Source organism: Halichoerus grypus, chromosome 13 (genome assembly GCF_964656455.1).
Source record: "Halichoerus grypus chromosome 13, mHalGry1.hap1.1, whole genome shotgun sequence".
NCBI lineage: Eukaryota > Metazoa > Chordata > Mammalia > Carnivora > Phocidae > Halichoerus > Halichoerus grypus.
This window is the reverse complement of record NC_135724.1, coordinates 53945404-53967843: the sequence shown is the minus strand read 5'-3', so window position 1 is coordinate 53967843 and position 22440 is coordinate 53945404. Positions and strand designations below refer to the sequence as shown.

Sequence of the window (22440 nt, the reverse complement as noted above, 5' to 3'; positions counted from 1 at the left end):
TCCGTTAACACCTTGTGAGCCTCTCAGTCCCCTGCCCGGGCATCCTTCCCTGATCCCAGACTAGATCAGTTTCCCTTGTAATGTGCTCCCATGTCCCTTCACGGCATGGATCCCAGCTCAAAATTATAAGCCTGTTTGATTATTTGATCCACACTTGACTCTTCCACTGTATTGTAAACTCCAGTAAAGCAGGATCCGTGACTATTTTGCTTGACATTTTAATCTCTTATACCTAACCTAGTGTTTGTCCTTGTAAGTGCTCTGTAATTCGTTTAGAAATGAATGCATGCATGAATGACACGCTTTGGCCTAGCGGACTCTGTTACTTTCCATAGGACCCTGCATAGAGATGCTCAATAAATATCTTTCATCTCTTCTTGTTCTATAGGGCACTTCAGTAAAGAACTCTGTTCGTGTACGAGAGCAGCTTGCCTCATTATGAAATGACCAGCCTGACCATTGCAGGCACAGCCGGGAGTGTTTCTTAGTGCTCTGTACTTGATGTGAGGTGGGTGATGATGGCAAGAGTGGGGCCTCACTCACATTTGACTTAGAAGCGTCCTATACCTGCCAGTACTTGTCTTGCCTTCTGACTCTCAAACCCCCAAATGCTGCTTCTGGCTTGGTTATGGTGCATAGGAAGGCAGCATCAGTGTGGTGGTGTCAGCAGCGAGCTGGAAGCTCCGGGGCTGCGACTTTCCATTGCCGAGAAGTCCCATAACTTTAGCTTGCTCAGTGGCAAAGCAGGGCACCCGGGACAGCTTCGTTAGCAGTTGGCATAAATGAGTGAGAGCTAACATCTGGTCCTTCATGGAAAATTCCTGCACTTAGAGCCGGAAAATAGACTATCATTCCATTAATAAAGGGACCAGAATTAGTTCTTGTTCTCTGTGTTCCACATGCTGGTCACTGATGAATGATAATACTGTCTTGCTGGTCTCAAGCAATCAGCGGGGGAGCTAAAAAATATGCTCCATGGCCATCATCAGCGGCGCTGTGCCCCGGGGAGTATGGGCGGGTGGTGGTGAGGGAGCCCTATGCTGCCCCCAGGCGGACGAGTATTCAGTGAGCCCGTGGGAGAGGCCGGAGATGGAGAGGCTGCTTACGACACAGCGGCTGCCACACGCTCTGTGTCGAAGGAAATCAGTCTCTCTGATCGAAGGAAAATCACTAATCAGATTCTGCCTCAAAAGGGAAACACAGACCTTTTCTAAAACACACCTCACTGGAATAGAATAATAGGGTTAATGTAGTAGAGGCCAATGGCACTTAGGTTGTTAGGGGGAGAAAACTAAATTGTTACCAGGAGGATCTTCCTATGGTCATTAGAAGCACGGTTTTAATGGGTATAAGTAAAGAATTAAGGCCAATTATTAACCATATTGCACTGAGTTCCAGACAACTTCCACTGGGGCAGGTGAAGATACTCTGAGGAGCAGGGAGGACTGCCAACCTCAATGTCATCTGTGGAAGGCTGGTCCCCCTCGAGTGGACTGGGTGTCTTAGGGAAGCCTGTCACGGGGATGCCTGTGTGTGTGCGCGCATGTGTGCGCGCGCGCATGTGTGGGTGGATAATGATTTGAGGTGGAAAGACGCTGAAGATAAATTTAGTTACATCACATTCTTGACTTGGGTGTATTTATATTGGGCATTTAGAGTTTAAAGCCAATTAAATCGATTCATCATCTTTTGTGAAATACCAGAATGATTTTGTAAACGCTAATTAGGCTAGAGGACATTTGCATCCTTTAAAATTAGGCAATTGGCCACCTACAACATGTAGGTGATTCATTAATTTCAAGTAAATGTAATGCATGTAAGTAAATGGCAGGACTCTGAGGATTTCTCTGGTTGGTTCTGCTTTCTGTCGGGTTGTAATGCACGTTTTCACACTGTACTTTTATTAGGGGTCTCCACCAGGATGTTCTCCCCTGTCCCTTCAAGTGAATGCCACAGGAGCGCCAGTCAGTTATGATATTGGATGAGGCCAATCCTCTGAGTGCCTGCCCTGCCCTCGGCACCTTGCCCAGGTAGGGGCCCTTAGGTGGTTCCTTCCTCCTATGCAGATGTGTTCTCACCTCTTCATCCAAACTCTGAGGCCACAGCTGATCAGGCCAGAATGAGCCACGGGCATTCAGTCAGTCTGTGGCTGGCCTAGGAGGTGGCCGACCATGAAAGTCGTGTTTTTCAGGTTAGTGGTGGTATGCTGAGTCTTTCAGCTTCTCTCCCAGGAATTTCAGCTGAAGATATGTCGACAATCAGGCAGTTACAAGCAGAACCTTAGCTGAAATGCCCTCAGAAAGAAGGCAGTATGTAAAATCATGAAGCACTCCAAGTCATGAGTGAGCAGAAACCAGGGTAAGTAAACAGCACGAAGTCAGGGAGACTCGGAAAGAAAGGGAGCGCTGCTGATGGAGAGCTGAAACTCTTTAACAGCAGAGAATAATCTAGATAATCCAATTATTGGAGCTATATTGGATGATTCCAATTTCTGAATTGTAATGTGAGACTCAGACAAATATTTCCAAGATGTCTGGTGAGGACGCATGCATCCCCATAGTAATCACACTCCCCACCCCCAAGAAACTCCCCAAACTTAAAGTAACAGAAGGCTATCAGGGTTCCTTGCATGCCAAAGAGCCTAACACACAGTATGTATCTGTGGTTTACCTAGCTTCTTTATTTCTTTCAGTTTTATTGAGATATAATTGACATAGGTCAGTGTAAAAGTTTAGGGTGTAGGCACAATGACTTCACTTATATGTGACACATCTCATATACACACAAGGAAAAAAAAGAAAAAAACGTCTTCTTATTTATTCACTTACTTGTCTTGTAACCAGAAGTGTGTCCCTTTTGACCACCTTCATCCACTGCCTCCACACCCTCTCTCCCCCACCTCTGGTGACCACAATTCTGATCTCTTTTTCTTATGAGTTTGCTTGTTTTTGTTTTTGTTTTTTGTTTTGTTGTGTTTTGTTTTGTTTAGATCACATAGATGTGAGATCATACAGTAATTGTCTTTCTCTGTCTGACTTATTTCACTTAGCACAGTGCCCTCAGGTCTGTCCACGTTGTCACGAATGGCAGGATATTTTTCTTTCATATACTGTCTATACGTACCACATTTTCTTCATCCGATTCATCTGTTGATGGACAAGTAAGTTGTTTCCAAGTCTTGTCTGTTGTAAGTTATGCTGCAATGAACATGGGGATCCAGATATCTTTCAAGATAGTAATTTTGTTTTCTTTGGATATAAACCCAGACGTGGAGTTGCTGGATTATATGGTATTTTTATTTTTAATTTTTGGAGGAAACTTCACACTGTTTTCCACAGTGGCTGCACCAATTTACAATCTCCCCGCCCCCCCCCACCCCCCATCAGGGCTCCCTTTCCTTCACATCCTCACCAGCATTTACCTCTTTTCTTTTTGATGCTCACAGTTCTAACAGGCATGAGGCGATATCTCATTATGGTTTTGATTTGTATTTCCCTGATGATTAACAATGAGTGCCTTTTCATGTACCTGTCTGTATTTGTATATCTTCTTTGGAAAAAAGCCTGTGTAGGTCCTTTGCCCATTTTATTTTATTTATTTTTTTAATATTATTTATTTATTTGACAGAGAGAGAGAGAGAGAGAGAGATCACAAGTAGGCAGACAGGCAGGCAGAGGCAGGCTGCCCGCTGAGCAGAGAGCCAGACATGGGGCTCGATCCCAGGACCCTGGGATCATGACCTGAGCCGAAGGCAGATGCTTAACCCACTGAGCCACCCAGGCGTCCCCCTTTGCCCATTTTAATTGGATTACTTGATTTTTTGTTATAAAGTTGTATAAGTTTTTTTAAAAATGTATTTTGGATATATATGTAAATAGTTCATCTCTTTCTGTAGATTGCCTTTTCATTTGTTGATCATTCTTTTTGCTGTGCAGAAGCTTTTTAGTTTGAGGTAGGCCCTCTTTATTTTTGATTTTGTTGCTTGTGCTCTAGGTGCCGTGTCCCAAAACTTATCGCTGCGATCCATTCCAAGGACCTTTTTTCATATTGTCTTTTAGGAGTTTCATGGTTTCAGGTGTTCATGTCTTTAATTCATTTTGAGTTAATTTTTGTGACTGGTGTGAGATAGGGATCAAGTTCCATTCTTTTCCATATGATTACTCAATTTCCGCAGCACCGTCTATTGAAGATACTGTTTTTCTCCTGAAAAGTAGTGAATATTCTTGGCTCCCTTGTCAAATATCAGTTGACCATATATGCATGGGTTTATTTCTGGGCTCTCAGTCTGTGCCACTGGTCTGTGTGTCCGTTTTTAAGCCAGTACCATGCTGTTTTGACTGTAGCTTTATAATATTGTTTGAAATCAGGAAGTGTGATGCCTCCTGCTTTGTTCTTTCTCAGGATGGCTTTGGCTATTTGGGTTTTTTTGTGGTTTTATATATATATATATTGTTTTGTTTTGTTGTTACTGTCCAAGTGTTCTGTGTGGCTTTTACCCTCATTTTCTGTGCTCACTTTCTCTGTCCCAGCTAGTTGCCACTCTTTTTGTCCTATACTCTTCACTGCAGATATTCATGACCCAGAGCAAGGTGGTGATGAGGGCCATGAGGGTTACCAACCTTGTAAGTCACCAAAGGGATGCTCTAGACACAGCATGGCACAGGCTGCCTTTGACTTTGTAATCACTTGATCTTCCTAGTGGATAGATGAGAACGTGACAATTTAGCTCAGATATTAGTTCACAGCTAAGTTTAGAGTGTTTCTCTCTCTCTCTCTCTCTACTATTAAGGAATCTGCTTACTATCATCCTTACGTTCTTCCTCCCTCCATCCAAAGACATAAACATAGCTGTACAGCAGGGACATTTTAAAGCTAACACATAGGTCGTTTGGCTAAGATACTCTTTCCGGGAGCGAACAGGAACCTTTTAAACTTTTCCACGTTTATGCTCTAGAGTGGTAGTAGCCAGAGCTCCCTGATTTTCATATTGACCTGCTGTAAATATATACTCTTCCTCTTCAAATTAGCCTTGGCCATTACACAAAAGCAATTTCAAAAAATCTGCAATTTCTTCTTTGTGTTAGCATTAGAACCTCCCTGAGTTTTAGGAGGGCGTGTGGCTGCCCAGGTTGCAACTTATTTCCTAGCCTTCCATGTGGCCAGGTGTGGCCATGTGACTCAGTTTCCCCCAATGAAATGTGAGCAAAGTGATGTTTGCAACTTATATAATTTTTTTAAAGGAAATCACTTGCCCTCCGTTTTCCCTTTGATTACCTTCCAGCCCCAGGTGGGCTATTGGCTACCCAGGTTCACTCATGCAGGCAAGGTCAATATAGTAGGAAATGGCAGAGCAAGAAGCTAGAAGGCAGCAGACCCCTCAGTAGCCTGGTGGAGCAGAGCCACCCACACACCCGAGAACCTCTGGGCTGATACAAGAGAGAGCAATACATATTTCTTTCTTGTGTGAGTTTTCTTGTGTATTTTTGAGTTTCTTTGTTACAACAGCCTAGTCAATGCCCTAACCAATACACAGTGGTGGACACTAAGTCCTCAGGACCCACACTGAGTGCTGAATAAGTGTCATGTCACTTAATTTTCTAGCAACTCTCCTAAAATAGATACTAATTGCTCATTTGACAGATGTGCACACAGCCTTACAGAGGCTAAACGACTTGCCCAAGATCGGAAGGCTGTAAAGTGGTAGAAAGAACCTGGACTCAGCTCTGAAGGGCTTCAAAACACAGATTCTAAATCTCTGCGTCCTAGCGTACATTATTATTACTGTTCACTTTTTTTTTTAACAGAGCATATTTGAAATATTCTTCTCAGCTAATTTAAAGTTTCTGTCTGTTACACAGTGTAGCTTTTGATTCCTTCTTTGCTTAGTTTAGTGCATATTGCTCATTTTATTCTCCTTTTTTGGAGGGAGGGAGGTGAGGATTGTCCCTTGGTTTTGAATAGATTCGTCTTACTTTGTTCATTAAACTGTAAATCCCTCAGGAAGTAGTGCTAGTAATACAAATGCTGCTAAATAAATGACAACTCTCTGTCTCAAGGGATAAGAGCTACCTGGTCTTCCGGAATGACGCAGTATTCTCTTACGTGATGTTGTTCTCCTGGGTGTATAAATGTTGTTGTCAGTGAATCAATCCTGGTGAACAACCCCCAATTTTAAATACATTTTTATGGCAGCAGCATATTTGAATAGAGGAAACATCCAAAATGATGCCCATTCTATTTATCACTCTAAATATAAGCAGGTGGAATTTAAAATTTTCATGATTACACTTTAGTCAAATGTTAGATTCATGATCATTTTGCCATGCATGAGTTAGTAATGAGCTTGCTGCATAATAAAAGAAAGCCCCAAATGCACCAAATAAGATATATTTGCCTCAGTGCATCAAACAAGATAAATATTTTTTTCTTTTTTTAAAAAACATTATTTATTTTTTGTTTGAGAGAGAGAGTGAGTGAGAGAGAGTGAGAGAGCATGAGTGGGGGGAGGAGCAGAGGAAAAGGGAGAAGCAGACTCCCCGCTGAGCAGGGAGCCTGACCCAGTGCTCGATCTGGGGCTTAATCTGGGGCTCAATCCCGGGCTCGATCCCAGGACTCCGGGATCATGACCCAAGCTGAAGGCAGACGCTTAACTGACTGAGGCATCCAGGTGCCCCTATATATATATATATATATTATATATATATATATATATAATGATAGAAATAAATTAAAAAAATATATATATATATTTTTTTCCCCCCTAACATGAAAGAGGCGTGGATGTGGGCAGCCAAGGATTGATATGTGGCTCTTGGTCATTGCGTTCTCAGGTTCCTTCTAACTTTTTCTTTGTAAATCTCTGAAAATGGTTTCCATTCTAAAGATTTCCTTATGGTTAGCAAAAGCCCCAGTAATGACATCCATCATGTCAGAGTCTCAGGCAGTGGGATGAGGAGAGGGCAGAGGGCCTTTGTCTGCCTATTTCCTTGTAAAGACCTTTTCCAGGTTGTTTACTAAATGAACTTTCCCTTCCTTGGTCAGAACTTAGCTATACCTACTTACACAGCTGCCTGAATAAAATCAAGGTTTTGTCTTGTTTTTAACTAAGGAAGAAGGGGGAAGAATCAATGATGGGTAGACTGCCTTCCTTCTAATTAGAAAATTCCCACCATTCTAGACCAGGGGTTGGCAAATTATGGCCTATGGGCCAAATCTGGCCCGCAGCCTGTTTTTTTTGTAAGTAACGAGTTATTGAAACAAAACCATATGCATTGATTTATGTATTGTCTATAGCTGAGTTAATGCTACAACAAGCAGAGCTGAGTCGTTGTCACAGAGATCGTATGGCCCACAAGTCTAAAATATTTCCTATCTGGTCCTATTGAAAAGGTTTGCCAATCCCTGTTCTAGATCACGGAGGACAGGTTCTGATGAACAAATGGCTTCATTCTTGGGATGTTATTATAGGAACAGGGTTGAGCCCAATATAGATTCAGTAATAATTTATTCTTCTCCAGCCCCAGTGAAATTAAATCTGTCAGGCACACATTCAGTTGCAAGTAACATAAAACCTGACTAATGGCAGTTTTAACAATAAGGAGTTTATTTATCTCACATGCAAAGAAGTCCAGAAGTACATGGTCCAGGGCTGGTGTGGATGCTGAATGATGCTTTCAGGACTGGACTCTTGTTTTCTCCCCAACCATGGCCAGAATGTTAGCTTTCATCTCCATGCTTATTGTAAGTTGGCTGCAGCCCCTAAAAGCATTAGGTCTGCATCCTGCCTCAGAAGAAGGTGTAGGTGTCAAAGGCCAAAATGGGCATGAGTGTGTCTCTTTCCAGAACTTTCCCAGAGGTCCTCGTTGGCCAGGACTGTGTTTTCATGACACATGCTGGCAGCAGAAGATCCCAAGATGGTGAGAATGTACATTGGCCACATGACTGGGGCAAACAAATGGAGAGGGAGACAGGAGCAGTAGGATAGGAGCAGGGCTCCTCACGTTTAACGGGGCCACTCTAGCACCTTCTTAGGGTCTCACCTTGCCTGCCTGCCCCTTTCTGTAGCAGTTCCTGAAATTGATTCTGTTCTTTTTCCCTCCCTTTCATGTTTCTGGCTAGGTGAGAAACCTGGCAGTGAGCCTGAAGAGGTGAAGCTGCAGAAAGCCAGCAAACAGATTGTGCAGAATGCCATCCTGCAAGCTGTGCAGCAAGTCTCCCAGGAGAGCCAGCAGAAGGGGGAGAGAGCCCGAGACAGCCGGGGCAGCCTCCAGCTGGGTGTCGGGGAATTAACCAAGAAGCATGAAAAGAAGTAACACAGTAGATTTGGCTCTTGTCACCTGCTTGGTTTCCAGCCTTCCTCTTAGTATAGGATGCGTTGCCAAAATGTTGCCAGTAAAGCAAACCGGAGTGTTACCGGCACCTAGCAGTAGAATGAATTCACACTAGCCCTCGGCTGAGATGCACTGTTTTGAAAAAGTGCGTTAGATAATGCTGTTTGTATTAATGCAGTGCCTCTGAAACAGAGTGGGGCCAAACAGGACACTGTAATTGCAAAAGTAGTTTTGCAGCACCGTTTATTTTTAAGGTTCTTTTTTCCCCTAAAGATTCTGTCTTGTTTATTTACTTTTGCTTTTTTACGCACCTTTCTGTGAGTTTAATCAGCAATCCTTTTGGCTGAAATACTGAGTGTGGTACTGTGTTCTTTATAATATTTTAAAAAGACACGCCAGAAAGGTGAAGGAATGGAGTTTGTCAACTTCAAATATGGAATTGAAGGCTCCGCTGGGTTCAGGTCCAAGATCAAATTGAGCAAAGGCAAATTCTAAGACTCAGTTCCTTAGGATCTTACAAGGCATATATTTATATTAATTTTTATAAAGGAGGAGTTTAACTTTTTAAGAATTCAGTTTTTTTGGTCTCAGTTCTCTCCATGGTTTGATAGCTGGTCTTTACTTTCTGTGCAGAAATCCTTTGGAAATAGGGATTTCTTTTTCCATCTCAAATTAAAGTAAGACAAGTGATAGATCTGTATGCATGAGTTGCCAATGACTCTGTTTTTAGCAGCCCCATGAAGAGCAACTAGACCCATAGATTCCACCCTGGGGATACACTAGGGTCTGATTATGGGGTGCAGTGTCCGTGGAAGGACCTGTGGGGCTTTGCAAATACTATGCTGTCATCGGGCTATGTCTTCGCACTATACCTTACTAATACTAATAGGAACTTTTCTTTTCCCATCCACAACTTAAAATTATATTTTTGAGATTTTGAAAATCATACATATCAGGAATAAATAACACTGAAAATGGGAAAACCATTTTTTTTTAACTCTCTGAAGCATGAAAATAGAGTGGGAACAATAAAGTAACAGTGTTTTGAACAATGCAGTTATGGGGACATATGTGCATATGAAAAAAGCCATCATTATTGCAATAGTATGACTTCTGCTCCACTCCCATGTTGATAATGCACATCTTTCTAGAGTTATTAGAATCCCATAGTCTGAGTTTCATAACAGTCATTGAGTTGCTGCTACTGAAAACAGAAAGAATTTGGCCTTTAGTAAAAACGCTTTGGCTTCAGAACATCAATGTCTACATTTGATAGTTTTTTTTAGAAGCCAGTATCAGCGTATATGGTATGACTGATATTAAGATATACTTCTAGAATTCCAGTATGTTACACTTCCCAGATGTATACTACTGATTATGGTAGATAAATGAGAACACTCTTATCAGCTTTGTTAGACTGTCTCACATGAGGCGCAGCTGGAATAAATTCACAGAAGAATGGCTACGAGAGGGGCAGAGGGAGTTAAAATTTAAATGTGATTTATTTATAAATACTTTTTAGCAGAACTCATGACCATTGAAGAATGAGTTTAAGTTGATCGGAAGCCATATAACCGATATGATGTGATTGCACAGTATGTAGATAATGGGAATGAAAGTATTAAGGGAACTTATTCAGAAGGATCTACTATAAATATAAACCCAATGCTTGTAGTTTGCAAGTAATCTAGCACTATGTGTATTAACATGTCTGGTTATAACCAGTCCTGGACCTTGCTGTCGTATCATGTGGTGGAAATACATAAATGCGCTATCTTTCTTCTCTGGTGTGTCTGTTCTAATTCATTGGGGATCTTTGAGAACATCGGATTAACTTCTGTATCTAAACATTATTTGTAAATAAAATATATCCAGCTTTGAAATATGTTGTCATTATAAGCCAAGTTTTCTACACCCTACTGTTTGGCTCATTTCATACATGCATCTTACATTCATTTGGCACCACGGGGCACCCCAAGTTTTCCAAACCCCTAGATATCATGATCCTGAGAGTGCTTCTTCCCTGGGCCTTTACTGCAAGTCTGTGGAATGGTTGTTCCTGAGGTTTGAACAGGAAAGGAGGTGTGCTAAGAAGTGGCCTTTGGATCTCAGTAAGTAAAGATGAGTGGATCTGGAATGTTGAGTGTCTTTCATGATCTTTCTGTGACACTACATCTACAGCAAGGACCAGAGAGATTGGGAAATTCTTGGAGGAAGAAAAGAAAGTCGAGCAGCCCCTGCACTCGGTAGGTTGGTGCCATATTGGCAGAATCCTAAGTAAGCTCAGCCGTAAAAATAAATCCATCTGTTAAACTCTTGCTGATCTCTCTCAGTATAAAGTTATTGGCCTTGAAAGGGGCCTATCAAGCTTCATGTGGCATAGGATTAAGGTGGGCTACCGCTTGGCTGTTATCATAAACCAGCACACAGCTTTTGGTTTTAGGAATTCATAGGAATATTTATGTAATGTCTTTTATCTTCCTGATTTACTACATGGTGAAGCATACATGGGCCTCCCAGCTCTGTGTATTCAGCTTCTCATCTTTTACTTTGCTTGGCTCTGGAGTAGACTGAAGAGAGAAATCCTTTTATGTTACTTCGCTTTTCTGTAATAATCTATCCAGTGTGAACAGTATTGTAAATAGATATAAAACTTACTGCCTCCTGGGCTTCATCTCCCCACTGCCCCCAACTCTCTTTTTTAGCTGCTTCATCTTCACTTATGGTGGGATTTCAGGTTACAAAAAAATGAATGAACCATTTAAAAATAACCATGTTATTTATGCCAATCCGGAATGAATAACAATTTTCAAGGTTTTAAGGTCTTATGAAAAAAAAAAATTAGAAAAGGAAATTTTCAACTTATTCACTGTAATGGCTATTCCAGTAAGATACAATAGAGAATAAAATCTCTGAGAAATATGGTAACTAGTTTAGCCCCTATAGTACCCAAACAGGTGAAAAAGACTAAACACATGAGCAAAGTCCTTTTAGTTCATGTAAGGAGAATGTGGAAACCACAATAATAACATCTTTTCTCTTGAATGTGAGAAAGTTTACTGAAATATATTACTACACATTAACTCATTTTTCTCATTGTCACAACCTCACAATATGTTGCATCTGGGAAGATCTTATTCTCCTTTTGCAGATAAAGTCGCACTGAGTCTCAGAGAGGATAAGTATATCCTAAGTGATGAACAGCAAGTATTATTTGGCACAGGAATACTTGAATCACTGATGTTAAACTTTGAGAGCATATGTATTAGCTAAGGGAGCTTAAGAAATATAACTTCTGGGGATATTTATGTTAAGATGGAAGAATAAAACTGCCTTCTAGTAAGAAATGTCACAAAAATAGTAAAGGTTCAGAAAAATCATCATCAATAGAAATAGTTCAATGCCATTAACGTCAAAAGTGGTAGCTAAGGAAGGAAAAGGAAACCACAGAGGGAACAAAATAGAAGGTCACAACAGAGCATGGCAAGTTCACTTATCTTTCCTCCTCAGAGCCACATGCAAAGTCCATGGAATCCTGACCCAGGTGTGGAGCAAGATGAATGCAGTGGGTGATGTTATTGTTTGTCGACTATAGTGTAGTGGAAATGGCTCATAGGAAGAAATAGGCAAAATTGGAGAAGGTGCTCCTCCCACATAGAAGTGACAACCTTATCTTACAGAAATGAAGAAAGAAAAAGATAAATGCATATTAAAAAATCCCCTCATGGTGGTCTAGAAAATGGATACAAAATATTCAATACCAGTACTTCTTTTTTTCCCCCTTATTTATTTTATTTTTTTAAAGATTTTATTTATTTGACAGAGAGAGACACAGCGAGAGAGGGAACACAAGCAGGGGGAGTGGCAGAGGGAGAAGCAGGCTTCCCGCGGAGCAGGGAGCCTGATGTGGGGCTCGATCCCAGGACCCTGGGATCATGACCTGAGCCGAAGGCAGCCGCTTAACTGACTGAGCCACCCAGGCGCCCCATTTATCTATTTTTTTGATGTACTGTTCCATGATTCATTGTTTGCATATAACACCCAGTGCTCCATTCAATTCGTGCCCTCTTTAATACCCATCACCAGGCTAACACATCCCCCCACACCCCTCCCCTCTAGAACCCTCATTTTGTTTCTCAGAGTCCATAGTCTCTCATGGTTCGTCTCCCCCTCCGATTTCCCCCCCTTCATTTTTCCCTTCCTACTATCTTCTTCTTCTTCTTCTTTTTTTTTCTTTTAACATATAATGTATTATTTGTTTCAGGGTACAGGTCTGTGGTTCATCAGTCTTACACAATTCACAGCGCTCACCATAGCACATACCCTCCCCAATACCAGTACTTCTAGAATAAGAGAAAAATCCTAGAAATTTCTAGGCTGAAAGCAAGCCATTTACCAAGGTAAAAACTTTAGGCTGGCATCAGACTACTTCATAACAACATTCAATACTCCATCATAAGGGAGAAAAGGCTACAAAGTAGCTCTGAAAAGGAAAGTATGAAGTAAGCTTGTTATTCCCAGCCAACATGTCACTGGAGAATAAAGGCAAGCAAAAAAAAAAAAAAAAAAAAGAAAGAAAGAAAGAAGGAAGGAAAAAAAAAGTCTTAAGAGTTACTGGTTCTCAAGAGCCCTTCTTGAAAAAAACAGTTTAGCCATGAACTTCAGCCAACTAAAAGATAAATCAAAATAGTCTAGGGGCGCCTGGGTAGCGCAGTCAGTTAAGCATCTGATTCTTGATTTCAGCTCACGTCGTGATCTCAGGGTCGTGGGTTTGAGCCCCCCTTCAGGCTTCCCACTCAGTGTGGAGTCTGCTTAAGATTCTCTCCCTCTCCCTCTGCCCCTCCCCCTGCTCTCTATCTAAAATAAATAAATAAATCTTTACGGGGCGCCTGGGTGGCTCAGTCCTTAAGCATCTGCCTTCGGCTCAGGTCATGATCCCAGGGTCCTGGGATTGAGCCCCGCATTGGGCTCCCTGCTCCACAGGAAGCCTGCTTCTCCCTCTCCCACTCCCCCTGCTTGTGTTCCCTTTCGCTGTCTCTTTCTCTGTCAAATAAATAAATAAAATCTTTAAAAAAAAAAATCATTAAAAAAAGGATCTAGCAATGGAGAAGTTACAATAAAAGGACTGGTGAAGAGCATTGCCTTCACTCAAATATCAAGTAAACATTACATCATTGTGAAAATTAGGCCAAAGAATGTAAATTGTTATATCTTGACAGTATAAAAATATAACCAACAAAAATCATGAGGTGAGACAAAGGAAATGACATCATGCTAATGACTTCTGTCAGAGAAAAGAGAATTGGTATGATCTTAAGTTGAATGATTTAATTAAAAAAACCCAATGATATGGGTGGGGGGATGTTTTAGCCTGGTGATGGGTATTAAAGAGGGCACGTACTGCATGGAGCACTGGGTGTTACATGGAAACCGTGAATCATGAAACACTACATCAAAAACTAATGATGTAATGTATGGTGATTAACATAACATAATAAAAAAACCCAATGATATAAAATTCTTGATAAGTCATAATTCCTTTTCTTAACCTGAGAGGAATGTATTAGAAAAATAATACATTATGCTAAAGAAAGATTTATTTAAAGTTAACAGTACCTTTAGTTTCATTTAGGTCCTTTTTCTTTCATTTAATAAAAAAATGTATTAAGAGATATGTATTTATGTACATATAGTTTATCTCATATCTATCATTCTATCTATCTATTATCTATCTATTATCTATCTATCTATCATCTGTCTATCATCTATCTATCTATCATCTACCTATCTAACTAAATTCCCTAATACCATACATGACCACTTTTGGCTTATTCTTCAACTGAAGCTGAACAGGAAGACTCTGGCAGCTCATGAAGACCCAGGGTGATCTTCCTGTTGAGAAAAATAATTCCTTTAATCATTAGACTTGGGCCACAGATGGCCCACAGTCTAAGTAATAAGTGAAGAAAAGAATAGCTTTTATCCTATAGTGCTTTTCAATTTTTAAAGCAGGTTATTGTTTATTGTACAGCAGATACCTACCCGATTTCTACTTAACCAATTAAGCACTGCTTTTCTTTTCTTTTTTTTTTTTAAAGATTTTATTTATTTTATTTTTTTTAATTCTTTTTTATTGTTATGTTAATCCCCATACATTACATCATTAGTTTTAGATATAGTGTTCCTTGATTCATTGTTTGTGCATAACACCCAGTGCTCCATGCAGAACGTGCCCTGCTCAATAGCCATCACCAGGCTAAGCCATCCTCCCACCCCCCTCCCCTCTAGAACCCTCAGTTTGTTTTTCAGAGTCCATCGTCTCTCATGGTTCTTCTCCCCCTCCGACTTCCCCCCCTTCATTCTTCCCCTCCTGCTACATTCTTCTTCTTTTTTTCTTTCTTAACATCTATTGCATTATTTGTTTCAGAGGTACAGATCTGAGATTCAACAGTCTTGCACAATTCACAGCGCTTACCAGAACACATACCCTCCCCAGTGTCCATCACGCAGTCACCCCATCCCTCCCACCCCACCCCCCACTCCAGCAACCCTCAGTTTGTTTCCTCAGATTAAGAATTCCTCATATCAGTGAGGTCATATGATACATGTCTTTCTCTGTTTGACTTATTTCGCTCAGCATAATACCCTCCAGTTCCATCCACGTCGTTGCAAATGGCAAGATCTCATTCCTTTTGATGGCTGCATAATATTCCATTGTATATATATACCACCTCTTCTTTATCCATTCATCTGTTGATGGACATCTTGGCTCTTTCCACAGTTTGGCTATTGTGGACATTGCTGCTATAAACATCGGGGTGCACGTAGCCTTTCGGGTCCCTACTTTTGTATCTTTGGGGTAAATACCCAGTTAAGCACTGCTTTTCTTACATGGCTCACAGTTGTGTGTAAGAGTCGACATTCTTGCACGCTCCACTAATTGAGATTATGTGTCTAGCTGACGCTGCTGGTGGCCATCACTACGCTCTCAGCATTTGCCATTTCTCTACGCACAGATGGCTTCTTACAGCAAATAGCTGTCACTTTTTACCTGAGGGCTTTTTCCGGCTATAGCTGTGTGCTCAGCCCACACCAGGGGCAGCTGGAAGCACCAGGGGGCCATGGCCCCGGGAGCAACCCTCTAACGATGATGGATGGGAGCTGGTGCATATGTATCCCGGCCCTTCGCCCCTCAGGTGGGCCAAGTCTGAGGCACAGCGCGCAGTCTCCTAGTGGTTGCCGGCCTGATGAGTCCCAGGTGTGCACGGCCCTTGCCTTCTCTCTCTCTCTCACTTCGCCATCTTCCTTCCCACTGGTGCTTCCTGAGGTGAGCTCCGAGATGAACTACGTTCACCCACATCTTTGTTTCAGGGTTTACTTCTCAGGAAACCAAACTTAAGACAGTGGCATTATGGTTGTCTCTTATCAAAGAAAACTGAGGTTACTAATGACTTCTGCTTTGTTGCAGGAAAACTGGACCAGCCTTTCTGCAGAGACGATCTGCTCCTGCCAGATATTGAGCAGTAAGCTGGCATCTTTCAAAACAAATCTCCAAAGTAATTAGACCGTGAGTTGGTTAAGCTATCAGATGTCTTATGTATTTTAATTTTATTACGGATATCTTGGTTGTCTTGAGATTGATTTATCTCAGTTCTGTTTTCCAAGTTGGCTAATTTATAACCATTGGATCAAGATAAATATCAAATAAACAGGCACCAGAGGCTGGTCTGCTAAGGGAAGGTGATTGAGAGACCATTGCCAGGCCATAAACCTGATGAATCTAAAGAACTGAAACTTAACAAACAGGAAACAATTTTTAAGTCCAGTAATTTTGGCCGTGCCTCATCTGATGAAATTGGGTCTTTTTTTTTTGGCAATGGGGAGAAAATCATCCCTTTAAATTTATTTATTGTTTTGCTTATGCTTTACAATTAAAGGTTGCTCTTTAAATCTGGAGAAATAAATTCATGTAGATCTATAACTTGCTCCTAGTTTTTAAAAAGGTCAGGTTATGGAAAAAGGCAATGTTGTTGGGGTTAAGAGAGGATTAACCGGTTAGCCCAGTGAGCTGGGTTCCAGCTCCAGGTGCAACGGCTAAAAATACCTGGTGTCCGTCCTTCACAACACTGATCACAGTATGCAATTATATACTTATTTTTTTAGGTTATCTGCTTAATTTCTGTTACTACAGCTAAATCGTTGGCTTTATGAAAGCGGGTCATATATCTGTCTTAACTTTCTTAATCCAGTCTCAGCAAAGAGTAAGCACCCATTAATTACCTGTTGAACAAATGAATACATTAGCTGTAAGATATTTACAAGCTTAAGTTTTCTGAGCCTTGGTTTCCTCATGTGTAAAATAGAAGTTGGCCATGGTGATCACTAAGCTTCTTCCTAGTTCTAACAATAAATGATTTTATGTGGGGTTTTTTTGGGTACATTTCATTAAGGATTCATGTAAGTGTACAGCTTGATGAATTTTTATATGGGTATATAGCCAAGGAAGTGCCACCAGATTGATATAAAAGTTACCAGCGCCCCTAGAAGTTTCCTTATGCCCCTGCCAGTTGATATCACCCCAAAGCTAACCAGTCATCTGACCTATATAATCATGGAATTGTTTTGCTCATTTTTGAACTACATATAAATGGTATCATGCAGTATACATTATTCCTTGGTCTACTTCCCTCAACATTTTGTCTGTGAGATTCACTCGGGTTTGTGTCAGGAGTGGTAATTTGTTCTTTTTATTTGCTAATACTGTGTATAAATATACCAGTACTTATTTATCAATTCTACTTGGGGTTTCCCCTCAATTTTGGCTATTACAATTTTTTTTTTTGAGAGAAAGAAAGAGAAAGAGCATGTGAGCCAGGTGGGGAGAGGGGCAGAGGGAGAAGGAGAATCTTAAGCAGGCTCCATGCCCAGCATGGAGCCCATCTCGGAACTCGATCTCAAGGTCCTGAGATAATGACATGAGCAGAAGTCATCAGTTGGACACTTAACTGGCTGAGCCACCCGGCACCCCATAAGTCACTGTAAATATTCTTGTACAAATCTTTGGGGGGGGTATATACCTTGTTCTTTGGGTAAATACCCAGGAGTAGGATTGCTAGGTCATGATATGTATTTGTTTACTAGATACTAAAATATCCTCCTACTAGTAATACCTAAGAGTTCTAAGAGATTATGGCAAATGTCACTCTGCCTTTCAAAGACTTTGGTTCCCCAGTCTCCCACTCGCAATTCCAGAATTCAGCAAGAGTCCTTTGAAGGGTGGGAAACTGGCTTCATATTGGATACTTCAATTTTCCATTCAATCCATCTGGCTGCGAAAATCCTTGCTGATTTCATTTTCCTTCAGTTCTCAACTAGAACCCAGCAACCACCTCCTCTCAACAAGAGGACAGTAGGTGATAGCTCACCCTGGAAAGATTTCCCCTGATCTGGAATTCCAGTCCATCTAGTTCCCATGGCATCCATGCCACTCTGCCTTAACTAAGGTATGCTTTTTGTCATTCATTCACTCTTTCCTAGATGCTGCTAGGCGCAGAATTGCGCTCTACCCTTCCCAGAAGCAGAGATCCTCTGATCTGTGAATTATTGATCCAGACATGTTGGGACCAGTAATACCGTACCAGTTACAGATCACATTTGTAATATTGGGATCAAATAGAAGAAAGAACATCCAATTTTCACCCTCATTTGTTTTAGAATCACAACCTTAGAAGCAACCTGGAGTAACGTACTCTACTGATGTCCTTGCTGATACACAGTGGTTTACAGTGAGGGAATTTTGATAGGCTTTAGTCACTTAAAATTATGCTTGAGGTGGGTAAGAAAGAAATCCAGTGCTGTTAGATAACAACTCTTTTCATCTCTTGTCTTTTTGTCCAACTTTCTGTAAACTTGCTTGTACCCTCTACAATCATCTCTTCCCTACCTCCACCAAGCTTCCGCCTCCTCACCGTCCCTTAATTTTGAATCCAGCTATGAAAGGAGAAGAGGTGAGAGAGAGAAGGAAAAAAAGGGAAAGAGGGTACAATAAATCAGAAAAGGAGTGTGCTTTATGCTCAGGGTAAAAGTGTGTGTGTGTGTGTGTGTGTGTGTGTGTGTGTGTGTTAGGGTAGGCTTGTGTCCTGACTCCAAACCTGTACGTTTAGGATGAAAGTAAGCAAAATTTTCTGGTCTTGGTTCTAAATGAAAAGTAGGCCTATTTTATAAGAACGGTTCATATAAGTAATAAATAATTTGCATAGAAAGTAGGTACTTGGACTTTCACTCTTTCAGAGACTGGAGCTCTGTGGCATCAGGACAATATACACGATCCTCTTCAGACATATGACCTCTCGATTTCCTGGAAACTTGACAGCCAAACTTCAAAAGAGAATTCTTTCATTCAAATTGAATGATGAGCTCAGAGTCTCACTACTGTTTTAGAAAAACAACACAAAACAAAAACCCCACACAACAAAATTATTCTTTATCATTTTGTAAAATATTTTCCTTTTGGGGTGGCTTAATATCCTAATTTATCTTAAATAACTTATGTTTATTTTTATTAAATTAAAAATTTATTGAAAATTAGAACTCAGGTTGAAATAATTATTCAACTATCATAAATCACTCTGGTGCTGTTATGTGTTCAAAACTAATTAGGTTTGTGACCTTGAGCAAATGAGTTTATCTTCCTGGTGCTTGTTTTTATTATTTCAGAGAAAGAGGATCATTATCCTAATTCCACTTATTATTAGTCATGTTGGTATGTGATCAGTTTCTCAATGCTGGTGTCATTAAATTCAGTCCTGAGGATCCCAAGACCTAAATGAATAGAAAGTTCTTTAATACTAGATAGACATCAGGGCCATGACCACTATGTGGTTTCTTAACCTGGTGGAAAAGCAGGATAAATCTTTTTACTTAGACTAGTAAAGGGCCTAAGTAACTTGCTGTACACCTCCTGTGTGTGTTTGTGTTCTTAAGTTTTTCTTTATTCTTTTGTGGCTTCCAAGGATAGGGGTAATCCTTGGTAAGGTCTTTTCATACCATGTGTGTGAGAGGGTGAGAACCATCAAAAGGTTGGTGTATGCAGAAAAGAGTTCCAAGAAAATATAATTTTTTCTCCAATCCATTTTTGTTTTTACTACCCATTAAAGCTACACCCAGTCTTTTATAAGCTATATCCCATGGTTAATAATTTAGGTATATGAGGATTCCCTTGTGTCCTTGTCACACAAGAGAATTCTTGAGGTGGAGTGAAAGGAAGTTCCTCGGCTCCCTCTAGAGGGAAAAGTGTGCTATTAACCTAACTTCTGAGGATTAGTTCAAGAAAATGTGTGAATGACTAGGTTTCATTAGAAAAGTTGAAAGTATCACACAAATTCATTCAGTTGAAAACCTGTGATACCTGGTATTGTGTGAAAACTCTAATTTGCAAGATGCTTTTAAGGTGTAGGAAAGAGAAGGGAGGTAAAATATATTTGTGCAAATGGATGTAATATATAATAAAAACAGATTTATTCAGATAGATACAAAATGGTGAAGGAGTTCAGGAACAGTTCTATGAAGGAAAGGTTATTTCAGTGGAAATATTTCCGGACTAGAGAAATGGGAAAAAAAGGGAGGGAAAAATCATTGTTTTAAATAAAATTTCTAAATTATCTTTAATCTTTTAAATTTCAAAAATACAATTTTTTATATATCAAAAATACTTCGTAAATTGTAGCCTTCTTCTACCTGTTTAGGTCATCTCATGCCACTTTTACCTAACACTTCCTGCTCTTGTTGTTTTAATTACTTGCATTTTCTCTCTGATTTCACACCATAGTGTCTGTGATCATAAGTAGTCCCCTCTGTCTAGAACACTTTTATCTTAGAATCTTTTATTCACTTTTCAGAATCAGTTCAAGTATATTATCTTCCCCAAAGTATTTTTCACACCTGTACACTTCCAGCCAATAAGACTGGTCGAAACACAGTCTCTTGTGTGTCCAATGGTCCCAAGGGTGCCTCTCTCTTAGTATCTACCACATATTCTTGGAATTGTCTCCTGAGGTATCTATCTCTGTTGGTAGATTATAAATGCTTCTGGAGCCAGGGCCATGTTGTAATCATTCTTATACTCACATGATATAGTACAGTGTCTTGAATATGGTTTGTACTCAGTAGATGTGGAATTGAGTTGTACATTGACTTTCCAACATATATTCTAAACTGTGCTATATTGTAGGGTTGGGACACAAATGAAGGGGGACGCTGCTCAGTCTGGCCTGTCTTTATTTTGTATGTGTGATGAAATGGGTGAGGGAATTTTATTACCTCTAATTGTAATGATCTTGGGCAGCTCCTAAGAGGTGTATGAGGATTAAGATTTGCATTATTTCGTGTCAGGAATGACTTATTCCAAAGGGGTATTCAATAGCAGCCATTCCTCAAGTAGTGAATCAGAGAATTCTCAGGAAAAATGCCAATATTTATGTCTGTTATAAAGGAATAATCACTTTTATGTATTATTACCATGGAGAGTCACCTGACTCCCAATTCTTCAGCAGCCACATAGAGAGATTTCAGAGGATCCTCAGATCTTTTAAGGAGTCTACTTCCTTGAGTTATCTCCATAATGTCAGCTCTCCTTATATTCCTTTACCTATCCCCAGCTCTTCTGCTACTGGTAAAAGTCACCCCCTCAATGTGCTGAAAGCATTGCCAAACCAAAGAGAAGAACACGATTGCTGAACAGAACGTAAAAATTGCTCAGGAGGGAGAATCTCAATTGGGATTTATAACCAGTCCCCTCAAGATAGAGGTCAATCAAGGCTGAACTGAAACAAGTTTTTTATCCTTCAGATAAACTGTACCTACATACTCAAGACCTGAAGAGTACTTACGATTTCTGTGAGGTATTTTCCTAAGCTTGTGGATGTCCGTTGAATTTTTTTTCTCTCTGTAAATGAGAATTTAAGATAGTGGTTTATGTAACACGCTTCCTAAATCTAAGTGCATGATAAAAATCCTGCAACCAGGAAATCAGTTTGAAGAGATAAATGGAAGTTTTGGAAAATAGAGGTATGAATACTATTTGAAAAGTATTAATAAACTTAATTTTTCTGGAGCACCTGGGTGACTCAGTCAGTCAAGCATCTGGCTCTTGATTTCGGCTTAGGTCATGATCTCAGGGTTGTGAGATCAAGACCCATGTGGGCCTCCGTGCTCAGCATGGAGTTGGCTTGGGATTCTCTCTCTCCCTCTGCCTCTGCCCCTCCTCCCTGCACACGCATGCTCTCTCTCCTGAATAAATAAATCTTAAAAACTTAATTTTTCTGACTTATTACTATTATATAAAAATACATTGGCCTACCTAGATATATTCTATGCTCCTACCATAGAGTACTACTCTTGTTTCATGGGGCATTACTATTCCCTAGTCTTCAGCTTTCTGGTCTCTTCATCTGTTTAACGTGCTTGTAAATTAAAATAATTATACTAAAATAGTTACAAAATCCATGAGGGCAATGGCCATGACTCCCTTGCCTTGGCACAATATATGTGTTTTGGATGGATAAATGAATTAAGTCATCAGTAGACACCGTAAGTAATGAATTTGCATCTCTTATGAACCAAAACCCATGGTTAGTTTCTTACACACACTAACCAATTTAATCTCCGTCTCTCTATAAAGTGTGTACCACAGTATGCCCATTTTACAGTTTGGGAAGTTGAGATGTAGAGAAACTAAGTAATTGGATCAAAGCTGCCCTCTAAGAAATAGCGAGATCAGAATCTACAGAAAAGCATCCTGCTGTTTGCAGGTTCAAGACCACAGGCTACTGTGGAGCCAATGGGGCGGCGTGGGAAGCAGCATGGGAGTGGCCAGAAGGCAAGGCTCTTGCTCCCTCAAGTGTGCATATGACCTTTCCAGCCTGGGCGCCCTCACTTGTAAATATAGAGGGTAACAACTGATTATTGTGAGGATTAGATTAAGACCAAGGTGATAATGAACTGTCTGGCCGAGAAGTACAGGTATTTCTGAAAGGCTAGGTAAATAGAGAAGTGGGAATTTCGAGTGTAGGCAGGAGAGAGTGGAGAGGTTGCCTTCTCTGGGAGTTTACTC

At 40.5% G+C, this 22440-nt stretch overlaps 1 protein-coding gene across 2 annotated transcripts in view; it reads left to right on the top strand.

Annotated features, from left to right (window-relative positions):
• AKAIN1 (A-kinase anchor inhibitor 1) overlaps nt 1-10197 on the top strand; it is a 47764-nt gene extending 37567 nt beyond the window's left edge. For both annotated transcript variants that reach the window (XM_078060577.1, XM_036071425.2), the window contains exon 2: nt 8119-10197. In XM_078060577.1, the coding sequence (XP_077916703.1) occupies nt 8119-8312 (194 nt within the window). In that variant the 3' untranslated portion in view covers nt 8313-10197. The remainder of the gene's footprint in view (nt 1-8118) is intronic.
• The last annotated feature ends 12243 nt before the right edge of the window (nt 10198-22440 follow it).